The sequence below is a fragment of the Papaver somniferum genome, chromosome 4, assembly GCF_003573695.1.
Source record: "Papaver somniferum cultivar HN1 chromosome 4, ASM357369v1, whole genome shotgun sequence".
In the NCBI taxonomy this organism is placed as follows: domain Eukaryota; kingdom Viridiplantae; phylum Streptophyta; class Magnoliopsida; order Ranunculales; family Papaveraceae; genus Papaver; species Papaver somniferum.
This window is the reverse complement of record NC_039361.1, coordinates 32,632,705-32,646,566: the sequence shown is the minus strand read 5'-3', so window position 1 is coordinate 32,646,566 and position 13,862 is coordinate 32,632,705. Positions and strand designations below refer to the sequence as shown.

The following is a 13,862-nucleotide window of genomic DNA, read 5'->3' as shown; positions in this document are numbered from 1 at the left end:
CTCTAAACCCTATTATTCTTTCTGTTTTCTCATCATTTTCTTCTCTTCTCAACACCAGCAATCTTCGTATTGCTTTCTTCTCTTATCATACTACATTACGGACCAACTCGTCGTGAAGTTGGGTCGGGTGAAAACCAACCCACTGTAAGGTGGGTAGGGTGTTGGTGATAATTTCTATCACCCCTATCAACGGGTAGGGTGGCGGATCAAATCAAACCCGACCAACCTGACCCGTTATACAACCTTACTTGCGCGCTTCTCGAACATTTTTTTAATCGAGCAAGCCAACTGTTGGTCACATTAGTGGTAAGAGCATAATGAGCTAGGCCATGAGCAACATCATTTCCCTCACGATTAACAAAGTTGAAGTCGATACTTGAGAAATTCCTGGATAGATCGCGGAGATCATCTAATATTGGTCTTAACCGCTAGGGGAGTCATCTTTCGGTCTTTGATGACGACAATCACAAAACTGACATCACCTTCAATAAGACAGTTGCTGATGCAATTATTGAGCTCAAATTTGGTGTCACTCAGAACAACTAGAGCTTCTATAATCACAAGATTATTTTCTTGAAGAATACAAGTTGCATCCTTCAAAAGTTCTGACACTATTTCTTGCCATGCTGGAGTGATAGTATAACCATTGTTACAACCTACATCAATATTAATTTTACTAACACCCCCCACATGGAGGTCCCTCCAGAGGTTGAATAATTGAGAAGTGAAGGAAAAGACAATCAATTGATTCAGTCTCTACACCACACAACATGCACTCTTTATCAAACTTAGATATGAATCTTCATAAGCTGGCTGCCAATGCAAGCCCATTATAAATTAACCTCCAAGTGAGAATCTAAATTGTGGGAGGAATAACTTTAATTTTTCAGAACTTTAAGCCATTTTTACTAGAGTATCCACAGGAGTCTATCTTCCCCAAACTCCCTAAAGACATAGATTTCTTGAGAGAAAGCGTGGATCTGTAATTCCAGATTTCAATTATCACTATCATCGTTGATCAGCTCCTCTACTATAGTGGTTACGAAATTGCAATGTCTTGCAGTAATGGGTTTATATCCCTACAAATCGGGGTATTGGTATATAGAATTAGGCTTGCAATCTCCCACTTGCCAACAATAACTAGCTTACATTTGGAGTGTAATGGAAAATATAGCACTCGAAGTGCAGGAACAAGAATTTGGATTTTTACACTCCCAGAAGCTTTTTCCTTTGAGGTATTTGGGCCTAAGAATAATAGCCCATAAACCTACACTTAACTTACACAATCTTTTTCTTCGCATCATGTGTTTTAACAAGTATTTGTTGGATGTTGTCAATGTTTTCAGGAAGGTTCTAGAATAATCTAGCATCGTCTAGATGTTTCCTTAGTTTGGTAAAGCTAGTTAAACTAGAGATTTTCTTAGTTAGCTTTGTTTGAGGTTTTCTAGTATAACTTATATATTTGGAGGCCAAATTTGTAACCTATATAAATAGGTGCACGAGTCTCAAGGAACACACACAACACAGTTAGAGAGTTCTTACAACCAAAGAATTTTAGGGTTTAGAAGGTTTTGTTCATAGAGAATTATTTTTGCGTGTGTGAACAACATCCTGCTGGTCATAGTTTGTTGATTGTTTCGGCAATCGTTAGAGTTTAATTCTATGTAATTTTTTATATAGTAAGAGTTGATGGAAGCCATTTGTGGACGTAGGCACATTGCCGAACCGCGCTAAATTTTGTGTCTTTCGTTTAGTGCTTCTTATTTCCATTTTCTTTAATTCTACATTGATCCAAAGAACTATTAGTGTCTTGTGAAGGGCTTAATCCTAACAGTATTATCATAACCATCCGTATATTCAATGATTTGATGTAATGCAACTAGATTAAAAATACTCAAACAACATACAAACATATTTTTTTATCCTTCATGGAGACAATAACATCCAGGCATCAGTTCCACAACCATAATATTCATCATAATACATATTTTACCAGCCGATGCAATTGGGACGAGACTACCAGCCGACAAAGGAACAAAAACTTATAGAAGGGATTTGTTGCACTAAAGCATTGTTGTTCAGACTTAACGATATATTTCTCAAAAGTAATATGGAGTATGATTGTTCAAATGAGAGAAAGAAAAGAAAATCCTTCTCGTGTTTACCTAGATGTAATCTGGACCTCATCATGAAAAAACTATTAGAGTAAGTCCTATGAGATAGATTTGGCTGCTAAATTACACAAAAAGCGTTGCAGATTACACAAAAAGCGTTGCCTATTATTTAACACCACTTCTCTTTCCTATTCTATCTCGCATTCCAACTAGTAGCGAGATAGTTTCGCTGAATGGTTCAACGTAGAGAAAATCAATTTTTCGCTGTTTGGCTCAGCGCAATTAATTTATTTTTTGATCCGACAGTTGAGATGGTTTCGCTATTCCATTCAGCGCAACCAAATTCAACTTTTCGTTGTTCCATTCAGCGCATCTAGATGCTAGAGGGGAATTTTCATAAGACTTAGGGGGTTATTCTAGCTGCCAATCTAGATTCTAGATTAGAAGACCATAGGACTTAGTCTTAGTAGACAGAGAATGAAAGACCTATTTAAATTTGCCCGACATATATCCCATTAGGAGAGAGAAGTCTCCAACTACTATTGGATTTTCTCTCTTGATTTATCCCGGGAGAAAAGATTGCGCGTCTCCAATCATTGATGTATTCATCTGGTGAGTCTAGTGCCTAGTTAGCAATTCGGGATACAAAAAATAGTTCGGGACTATATATGTACATGAATTATACGGATTCAGATGGGTCGGATTCGGTAAAAAAGCCGGCCTAACTCGAAAGTATCCATCTTTATCAATTGGTTTGGATCGGTCGTTTTGGAAAATTTGTCTACCTGTAGGCGAGTCCTAGTTAATAAACCTGGCGTTTTTAGGGGCCACTCAAAAAGAATTAGGGGCCAACAATAAAACAAAAAAGGTCACCCAATCCTAAATTGTGTTCACCCCTTATCTTCCATATTTCGTAATGACAAAATTACCCTTCAATATTCGGTAGTTTGAGCAGGATTCGGGTGATAAAAAAATTTGAGGGATTTTTTTTTGCTTTTTCAAACTTTGGTACAACCATAATCGGTAGTAAAGTGTGTTACTTTAACTTCCGAATGTATATTGGTCCCAAAATGAGATTTTTCCAAAATCCTTTAATTTTCGACTTTGGTACAACCATAATCGGTAGTAAAGTGTGTTACTTTAACTTCCGAATGTATATTTGCCCCAAAATGATATTTTGCCAAAATCCTTAAATTTTCGAACTTTGGTACAACCATAATCGGTAGTAAATTGTGTTACTTTAGCCTCCGAATATACTATATTTTCGAATTTTAGCACTACCATAATCGGTAGTAAATTTAACTTCTGAACATATATTGGCCCCAAAATGAGATTTTGCCAAAATCCTAAAATTTTCGAATTTTGGTACTACCATAATCGGTAGTAAAGTGTGTTACTTTAACCTCCGAATATACTCAATTTTCGAACTTTTAGCACTACCATAATCGGTAGTAAATTTGATTTCCGAATGTATATTGGCCCCAAAATGTGATTTTGCAAAATCCTAAAATTTTCGAACTTTGGTACTACCATAATCGGTAGTAAAGTGTGTTACTTTAACCTCCGAATATACTAAATTTTCGAATTTTAGTACTACCATAATCGGAAGTGAATTGTGTTAATAAGTGATGCTTATTATCTGCCGATTGTGTTCATGGCCTCAAATTCAAATTTTCAAAACTTAACAAAAATTTCTACTTTCACAATCGGTAGTTAATGGTGTTCATTATCTATCGATTGTGCGTAACTTTTTGTACAGAGAAATTTAATTTTTAGAATCAAGAATAATCGGTAGATATCGATCAATTTACCTACCGATTATGGTTGATGTTCTTAAGAAACGAAGAACATCAACCATAATCGGTATGTAAAGTAGATTATTATCTACCGATTATGTTTCTGCTAGTGTAAATCCAAGAACATCAACCATAATCGGTAGGTAAAATAGATATTTATCTACCGATTATGTTTCTGCTACTGTAAATCCAAGAAAATTTTCGGATCAAATTTTTGATTTCAAGTAATCAAATCCTAATTTTGAATCACAACTACTATCATCTATTCGTTTTGTTTGTTGGACTCCTTTTTTTTTGATGTTCTAAGTTTCAACTTTAAGGTTAATGAATTTTGGGTTTATATTTTAAACAATCAATCATAACATTTGTTTGATCGATGATCTTTGTTTTCAATCAAAATTAAAATGATGGAAAAAAATTTCAATGGGTGGAAAAGAGAAGAAGAAGTGGAATGATATGATTATGAAAATAAATGATATATGTTTAGATTTAATATAAAGGTGAAGGACAATATAGACAACTTTTTATTTTTAAGACATCCCTTAACCTCCTTCAATGGATGGGAATAAAAAAGTGGCCCCTAATTCTTTTCGAGTGGCCCCTAAAAACGCCAGGTTAATAAATGTCAAAGTTTATGTACCAAAACGAACGTGAGTACCTCAAAATGGACCAAGCGAACACCACATTCTTTAAAGGGAGTGGATTGAATCCTAAAGTGGGTCCCATTCTACGTGGCAACCATCATTTCCGATAAACCATCCAAAACCCTAAAACAATAATACTATTTTCATCATCACTCGCACACCAACTCTTCCTCCTCCCTCTTCCTTTTTTCCTCCTTCTGCTAAAAAGATTTGCTTTTTTTTTCCGGTGAATGGCAACTTTCTGCATCTCCTCCGTTGAAACCCATACCGGAAACTCCATTATTTTGATTACCAACTCCATTATTATTACCACCACCACCACCACCACCACCATTATTTGCTAAGCTTTCTTCTATTCTCTCTACTCTGTTTCCTCTTAAGCAATTTGGTTGTTGTTTGAGATTTTAACTGTATTGGATTTATGATGGCTGTTTCATTGAAGAGCTATGGTGCTTGCTCCTTTGGTGCTAATTCCCTTCACAGGTAACTATTATTATTTTCTTACTTCTCTTATATTTGGAATTATTTTTAGATGAAGTGTTTGTTAAATTGTCTAAATGAAATATATGCAAGCATAATTTTTTATTTTTTTTAATACCTGTTCTGTCAAACATCTGGTACAAGATATCAAACACTTAATGTAAATCTATGAATACTAGTAAATATCTCCTTAGATTTAATTGAATAATAAAGTCTTTAGTCTTCTCAAAGCGATTGTTCTGTCTTCAATGTATAAAGGATCAACTACTGGCACACAAGGTTTTGAACTGACATGTCTGGTAGTTCGAGTTCATGGCAAACTTCATCATTCTGTAACTTTGGTTGAATCTATTTTCTTTTTTGTGAATTATTCTTTTTTGGGTTCTCTTCTGCATATGCCTAATAAGCCTCTGATGGCTGCCTTGAATCTATTGCCATTCACGCTGTACACAGAAGGGAATGTACTTTTAATTTGCTTACCAAACTTGAGGCTTTTCAAATTTGATCTACATGCTAAAAACTTAGTACTTTCGGAAATCCAGACTTCAGGTCTATGGGTACTATATAGGTGTAAGATGGAATAAGACATGATGGGGATTTGTTAAGACGTGAGTAAGCTATGATGATGGGGAGGCTTGTTTGTATATCCATTGCGAAGGGCAGAGATACAGAAACTTGTATGGGCAGTGTTTATATAAACAAATTACAAAGTTAGGGTAATATGTATCTGGGGTTTTAGGAAAAAAATTCTGTGATTACAGTTATGAGCTATATCGATAATAGCTAACTCATTGGATGAGTTTTCTATGTGGATAATTGAGATGTGTAAAAATGTCTGACAATCTTGCGGTTCTTTTTGTCCATTATGATAAGCACTAGAACGATATTGTTCACAGATATCTTTCGTTGTTTGTTATCTTTTCCCTGACCCGAGCATGCCAGGGTCACAGACACATTTGATGATGAATTTACTGCATGACCATTTTTCTTGTTAATTAATTTAGAGAGATATTGATGGATAGAGAATGCTGCATTCTATTTGTTAGTTACTGCTGGTTATTGGTTCCTCCCTTTTGTTGTTTCTTCTTCTAGCCCTCTATTTGTCTGTAGGTGCTGAAAAGATTAGGTATTTTCATTTCTTTTCCTTTATCTGGGTGTCTCCTAGGATTTTTTGGAAGGTAAGACAAAATTTGGTGGTTTCTTCTCATTCATCAACCTTAGTTACACCAATTTTTACCTGTAAATTTGTTTTGGTAATTAAAATTAAATTTTCTGTACTAAACAAATGTTGTTGTAATTGGTTATAAAGGAGTTCAATTACATTTGTTCAACTGTCAAAAGGATCTAATGGAGTATAATTACATTTGGGTTGTGCCTGGAAGCTGTTAGAACGTGCGAAGCTTCCTAGATGAGCTCATGTGCCGAAAAATAGGCTATACACTTGTATTCTTATTAGCAATTGGGTTTAACGAGAGAGGATTGATATGCTAAGCAGTAGATAGTTATATGGTTCAAAAGTCTGAATATTCCTCTTTAAAAGAGTAGAGAGGTTCAGACCTCATTATAGTGGTTTACTTACTTGGTGCTACTTGTAGGGTTTTCTGGACTTCCACGTTTTGGAGATATTTATTTTAGATGATCATTGAGAGTATATGGTGTTTTAGCAGGAGTTCGAGTGATTTTGAGAGAAATCAATAAAGAAGGGTTAAACGTCCCAGTATTTTCAGCTCCACAGCCAGTGAACTTAGGAATGATATGCGGGTGCTTTAGGAGATCCACAGTTCACGCAGCTCAAATTATGATGTAGTCACTACTGTAGAAAGTCTTTGATGTAGGATAATTATTTTTTCTCTTTGAGTCACCAATGAAACAAGATAATCTTAATCTATCAGAACATTCATATGGATCTGTCGCTCTTTATCACCATCTCACGCTTTATGAGATGATTAATTTTAAATTTCAAACAACAGTTTCAGTAGTGTCATTCTTCACTTCTAGTTTCTCTAAGTTCACTCCAGCAACATTAAATTTGTTTCTTATCAAAGAAGAATATTGCTTTGGCAATAGCTTGCTTGACTCCTTTGCCGTTTGCAAGTTTAAAGAGGTATATGAGGTATATACTGACATTCCACATAGAGCAGTCACAGATCCAGACACTCAGAACCCCTGGATCTGAACTGAATAGTTATCATTGTTACAAATTTGATTCTATTCTATGGTTGTTGCTATTTGCATCTGGTTTGCGAAGTTAAATAACAAGATTGAAACTTGTTCACTTTGGGTCCTAAAGAATGCCACAATGATGAATGAAATGCGTTCCTCAATCTAGCGTACTTATTCTGGAAGGCAGTCTTTTAGTTTCCCACCTTTTTTTCCCCTTTAAACTGATTGTGGTATTTTAATTATCAGTCAACCATTTTTGTACACCGAATAAAGCACTTTTTGAAGTGGCAATCGGAAAATATGTTTTAACTTGTGTATAATAAATACCACATATTTACCATTCTTGTTACATATATCTATATTTATAATGTTTTTTTGTTGTGCCGATGTTAGGAGGGGGAATGGGAGATGGGTATCCCCACAGGCAGCTGTTGTACCTAATTTTCATCTCCCAATGCGCAGTCTTGAAATTAAAAACAGGTAAGTTTTTTTATTTCTTACATCTGTCTGCTAAGAATTTTTTTTGCGCGCATATCTCTTCTCTGACTTGTGTGTCTAGTTTTTCTAATACTACTTTCATTTCATGTAAACTGGTTGAAAATGGTTAAGGAACCGTCCCACCAAAAGAGAAATGAAGCTCGTTACTGTTTCTTTTGCACTAGGAGCCTTGAAAACGTTTGGCCTTAGTTGGTACCTATTTGTGTGTTATGAGGATGTCTTTCTCAAAGTTTTTTTTGAGTTACCCCGAGGAGATCACTTATTTGGTGCTATTATAGAAGTTTGATCAGGAAACTGGTATATTATCCTGAAGTAGTCGAAAAAGTTTCCTTGATGACTGTTGCTAGTCTTATCAGGATAAGGCTCTTTTTAGTTTAATTGGTAACGTAAGCTTAGAGATATTTAAACCATGAGGTTACAGAAATGGCGTATCTGTACCTTGGTGGGGTTGGGCATGAACTACTCAAGAGGTTATTTTTAGCTGCTGCTTTATGTAACTTCTTTTTTCCTATGCAGCACTTCATCAGATGAGATAAAGGCTCTGAGATTGATCACAGCGATTAAAACTCCATACCTGCCTGATGGTAGATTTGATCTCGAGGCTTATGATGCACTGATGAATATGCAAATTGTGAATGGTGCTGAAGCGGTGATTGTTGGAGGCACAACTGGTGAAGGCCACTTAATGAGTTGGGATGAACACATCATGCTCATCGGGCATACTGTAAACTGCTTTGGTGGGTCAATTAAGGTAATTGGAAATACTGGAAGTAACTCAACAAGAGAAGCTATCCATGCCAGTGAACAAGGATTTGCTATTGGGATGCATGCAGCACTTCACATCAATCCTTATTATGGGAAAACGTCTTTGGAAGGCCTTGTTGCCCATTTAGAGGCCGTTCTTTCCATGGGTCCCACAATCATCTATAATGTGCCATCAAGAACAGGACAAGATATTCCTCCATCTGTTATCCAACAGCTTGCACAGCATGCTAACATGGCAGGTGTCAAGGAATGTATGGGCAACAAAAGAGTAAAAGAGTACACAGATCAAGGTATTGTAGTATGGAGTGGAAATGATGATGAGTGTCATGATTCAAGGTGGGGTTTTGGTGCTACTGGAGTAATTTCTGTCACTAGTAATCTGGTTCCTGGCTTGATGCATGAAATCATGTTTGGAGGCACTAATACTAAGCTGAATTCCAAACTCTTGCCATTGATGACTTGGTTGTTTCGTGATCCTAATCCAATTGGTTTAAACACTGCTTTGGCACAGTTGGGTGTGGTGAGACCAGTGTTTCGGCTACCTTATGTCCCTCTCCCTTTAGCCAGAAGAATAGAATTCGTGAACATAGTTAATGAACTTGGGAGAGAGCATTTCGTGGGAAACAAGGACGTTCAGGTTCTTGACGACGACGACTTTATTTTGGTTGGCCGCTATTAATCTTGTTTAGTTCACGTGTGAACAACTTTAGCTTTTCTAGGTTTTTGTTGATAAGTAGAATTTGTGGAAGAGCTGAAGCTTCAACTTTGAAGGTAAATCAGTATATGCTGGTATTTGTTTCTATAGGATCTTTTTTTCTAGTTCTTTTGCAGGTCTGAACTATACTAGGAGATGACACGGATCGAAGTTTGTCTCCTGGAGAAGAATTCTTATGGAGTTTTATTTTATGTGTTTGTGTTGTAGGATGTATTAGATGGTGCTTATGCTGATACATCAAGTTATTTTTCTTATGTTATAATAAGTTGATTCAGTATTTTCATTTTACCTGTAATTTATTTTTTTTGATCAGAACTTTACTTGTCTCAGAGGCTGGCCGAGTTAAGAAATTTAGGAGATTAACCTTTAACCGTAAATTGGAAGAAACACCCTCATAATGGAGTCTCTTGGCTCGGCATATTAGGAATTTGTTCAGGAAAATACTTGGTCCATCCAGCAGATACATTCCGTTCTTGCAACCACTTTAAGTTTGTGCATGTATCATCAATCAGTCTGAATTGAATGATGGATAAATACATTGTTCTTACTTGGAATGCAGCAACAAAAACCATTTTGACATCCCATACATATACATCTAACAGATCAGCCGAAACCACTCATGACAACAAAATCTGGAGTTCTGGACTGTATGCCATGCACAGATAGATGATTTGCCGATTGCCGAGGCTTGCTGATAGCTGAACCATGACATAGTCGTTCCCACTCTTTTTGGTTATATGGGACCCACCACTTGCCTTCCCATGCCATGACCGAATCTGATTGATGTGTCACCTCGTGAGTCGGTATTACTATGCAAGGAAATAGGCAACTAATGCACCTTCTAGAGTATTCTGGGTCAAAAGATAATCCAAATCTTCATTCCTTCGTGATTCGGTTTCTCAACCTATAAATACCCGTACTACTTGTTCATCTCATTATATTTTTCAGAGGGTAAAATAAGAGAGAGAAAGAAAGAAGCTAGAGCGATGGGATCACAAGACGATTTCAATGGATGCGAACAACCAGGGGCACTTCTGCTTTGTCAAAACGGATGTGGTTTTTTTGGAACAGCAGCGAATATGAATATGTGCAGCAAGTGTTACAGAGATTATCTAAAAGCAGAAGAACAATCTGCTTTAGCCAAAGCCGCTTTTGAGGAGTCTGCGAACCCTAAGAAAGTTTTGATAACCTTGCCAACCAAATCAGTGGACTCTACCGATGTTGCTGCGAAGGAGACTACTGCGGTTTTGTCGAGTTCTGGATCATCATCATCGGCAACATGTGGAGGAGAAAGTGGTGCTGTGACGAAGAACAGGTGTTTTAGTTGCAACAAGAAGGTGGGATTGACAGGGATCACGTGCAAGTGCGGATCAGTTTTCTGCTCGCTTCATCGCTACCCGGAGAAGCATTCATGTGATTTCGACTACAAGAGCGTAGGAAGAGAAACGCTTGCAAAATTGAATCCTCAGGTCAAGGCAGACAAGATAGAAAGGTTTTAATTTTATGGATTTGGGGTTCTTAGGATTTAAATTGTTACGATCGGGATTAGTTTTCGTATTTTTTTTTACAGTTAGATGTAATTTATTTCTTCTTGAATTGTGAATATAAGTAAATTTTAATTTGATTCGAGTAAAACTTCTGTACATAATTGTTGCAATTTTTGGGTGATTATTTATTTATTTTTGATGTGTACACCACAATTTGGCCTTGAGAATGTCCTTTGTGCTCAGGTATTAACTAAGCGATGTCCAACTTATTTCTGTTTAATCCTTCAGTTATGCTGTGTCCGGGCTGGTTCTGATAATGCTATTAGAGAAGAAGAAAACGGGAGACGGCCTTCGCTATTTAAAGAGAAATTCATGCCTTTTGAAGATGTCTTTTCATCTCCAATAGACGTTTTCAACGGGCATCCATTAATAGTATCTCTTGGAAAGAAATCCTATGGGAAGAGACAGATCAATGGAAATTTCTAGAAACCAGAATAGATTTTGAAATTCAAAACCAGAATAGGTTTTGAAATGATTGGCCGGTTGATGGGTGAGGTGTATTTTGGCAGTGATATATTTTGGCAGTGATACGCTTTTTTATAAAAGAAACGATCGATCGACGTTTTTTCCAAAATTGATTTGATAATAGGAGGGTATAACCCCGACTTGTTTTAAACACCATCGACTCGATGAAAACTCGAATTCATCTTCAATTATTTCAACCTAAAAACCCTTTAGAAAACCATGGTCTATTCAAATTTGTATTGGTTAATTTCTTTCAATCCGATGAAACTGGATCGAAACTAATCATCTTATCACAAAATTGATCTGATAATTAAAAATTTGGAGTCTCTAAATATGTGTAAACTCCATCAACTCGAATGTATTTCATCAATTTCTCCTTCAGTTGTTTCAAATCAAAACAAAATTGAAACACTGTAGCGTAAAGAAAAGACCATGTATAATACAGAAACAATTAGGAATGAATATATATTGCAGGAAATATATGGATTTTTGATGAGCCGCCAAATCCATATTGAAGTGGTGAATAGAAATGTGTATGTTCCCAACAAATATATCTGTTAAGATACATCTCAACAGTTACGTCCCCATCGAAAATAAACTGTTTTGCTTAAACCGTCATGTTGCTCCAATGGTATAAAAACCCTTCCCCTGAGAAGGAGAAATAATAGAAAATTAAGTTTTTAGTTTTTGCGAATTTCATTGAAATCATTCTTTAGAGTCAGATGTTTTTGCAAATTTTCTTGAAACCTTTTTTAGAATCAGAGAGTTTGTGCTACAAAATTTGCGTTTGCTGTTTGGTGTGATTCGAAGTGCTCCGAAGAGCATCAATGTATTGTTGAATGCTGGAGACATAGGCCATTTACCTATAACTTCATTATATACCGGGAATTAAATGTCTTAAGTAAAGAGATCACTCGCCTCAATACACCAAAGTGTTTGTTTGTTTCTCTGTCTGCTAATTTTTGTTGTTACATTGCATCTTTTAGTTTCTAAACTGTTTGATATGTATGATTCGTGTAGACTAGTGTTTATCAATTTTTGCGTCAGGTTTGAAGTCTAATTGGAATACCAGATCATAGGTATAGGCATTTATGACATAGAGACATGTATGTTTGGCATTCAAAGTGTTTGAGTTTTTTTTGTCTTAAAGAACTTTGGTTCAACTGAGAAATACTTTGTACTGTATAACATGATCTCGGTACTTAGATTGGTGCAAAGTAACCAATATTCATAATAAAACCCAACATATATATTACTGATTTTTTTCATCGCAAAACAGAATGTTTTAGTTAAAACTAACCAGATTGAATTCGTTTGAGTCTCCGGTCGCCCTCCCACCTCCCGCGGTAATCTAGTACAAAAGCTATTCAGTTATCGCAGTCAGCTTCCTCGAATGCAGCTCAGCCAACAAAAACTATATTTTTCAGGGGAAGGTTTATAACTGATGGGTGAATCTCAGATAGCATCTCATTTCCGCAGAAGTGCATACACTTGACTGTATCTAGTTAAGAACAAAAAAGCTTCATAACAGTAATTGATGAAAGCGTGGAACAATGCACAGATGAACACTATATGCAATAGATAGATGGAGCAACAACAAAAAAAAAAAAAAAGAAGCCAACTTTCATAAGATTTTTATTACTTGCCACTTTTGCACAAAACTGACTAATGAAAAGCTCAGCAAGAATTCCATGCATCAATTCTACAAGAAAAACAATTCCCAAACAGTATAAGTTGGGAAGTTTCCCAAAAATGGGAAGAGTTGTTTGAGTGGCTGGCCGAGTCTAAATTTTTATGAGATTAAAATTTTATTGTCGACCCCTCTAGATAGGATTATATTTGCTGTCTAACCCTCAAAACCAGACTCATTATGGTCCTACACCATGAAAGCCACTAATTTTGAAGGCCAAGAGGTTACTAGAATGAGAACTAAACCAAAGGCTACTGACTCTTGGGTTTAGAAACGCATTCTGAAAGGAGTGACCAGAATCTAGAAATACTACAAATGGAAAGTAGGAAATGGTTAAGGAAATCATATCTGAGAAGATAAATGAATAAAAAACAAAGATAACACTCTGGTGAAACCTCATAAATGTCCTAATGACCTCATTGCTATCAACCAGGTTATAAATAATAATGTTGAATTGAATACTAACTTTCTTTCTCTCTGGTTTTCTCTTGAAGATCAATCATCTATTCAAAGTACTGAATTCAACATATAAGAGGAAGACACCATCATTTGGATTCCCCGAAACAGGGGGAAATTTGTAATGGAATCTCTCTATGACAAGCAAATCTCAGAAAAATACGAAGTGGACATTATCAACACTGCTTGGAAAAAGATTTGGAAAACGCATACTTCACCAAACATTCAACTATTTATACGAAAATATACTCATGGAATCCTCCAAACTAAGTTCCACGAGATCCAGTATTCTCAGTTGCATTGATCCTATATACAATCGTTGCAAAAGTGCTAAAGAGGACATTACCCACAACCTGATGTCTTTCCCTTTTGCTTTTCTATCTTGAGTCACCTCTTTGGATCCCAACATCAGATGTTTGAAATTCCATCTCTTTCCAGGACTGTCTTGACAAATGGTTTATCCCCCAATAACCCCTTAGACAGATGGATTTTTTCCATTTTTTCTACTACCTGCTGGTTCATATGGAAA

General features: G+C 36.1%; 2 protein-coding genes across 2 annotated transcripts; both read left to right on the top strand.

Annotated features, from left to right (window-relative positions):
- Positions 1-4,690: 4,690 nt before the first annotated feature.
- On the top strand, positions 4,691-9,463 carry LOC113275088 (4-hydroxy-tetrahydrodipicolinate synthase, chloroplastic-like). Its single transcript, XM_026524524.1, has 3 exons — positions 4,691-5,037; positions 7,591-7,677; positions 8,212-9,463. The coding sequence occupies exons 1-3, from the start codon at positions 4,976-4,978 to the stop codon at positions 9,137-9,139; spliced, it is 1,077 nt and encodes a 358-aa protein (XP_026380309.1). The 5' UTR covers positions 4,691-4,975; the 3' UTR covers positions 9,140-9,463.
- A 671-nt stretch (positions 9,464-10,134) lies between these two features.
- On the top strand, positions 10,135-10,799 carry LOC113273709 (zinc finger A20 and AN1 domain-containing stress-associated protein 1-like). The gene has a single exon (XM_026523345.1). It carries the CDS (start codon positions 10,162-10,164, stop codon positions 10,672-10,674), a length of 513 nt encoding a protein of 170 aa, XP_026379130.1. The 5' UTR covers positions 10,135-10,161; the 3' UTR covers positions 10,675-10,799.
- Positions 10,800-13,862: the final 3,063 nt, after the last annotated feature.

Excerpts from the sequence above, each read along its gene's own strand:
- LOC113275088 (XM_026524524.1), top strand. The coding sequence starts at position 4,976 with ATGATGGCTGTTTCATTGAAGAGCTATGGTGCTTGCTCCTTTGGTGCT. Across the intron at positions 5,038-7,590 it reads GGTGCTAATTCCCTTCACAG|GAGGGGGAATGGGAGATGGG; the intron begins GTAACTATTATT and ends TGCCGATGTTAG. Across the intron at positions 7,678-8,211 it reads AGTCTTGAAATTAAAAACAG|CACTTCATCAGATGAGATAA; the intron begins GTAAGTTTTTTT and ends TTTCCTATGCAG.
- LOC113273709 (XM_026523345.1), top strand. The coding sequence starts at position 10,162 with ATGGGATCACAAGACGATTTCAATGGATGCGAACAACCAGGGGCACTT.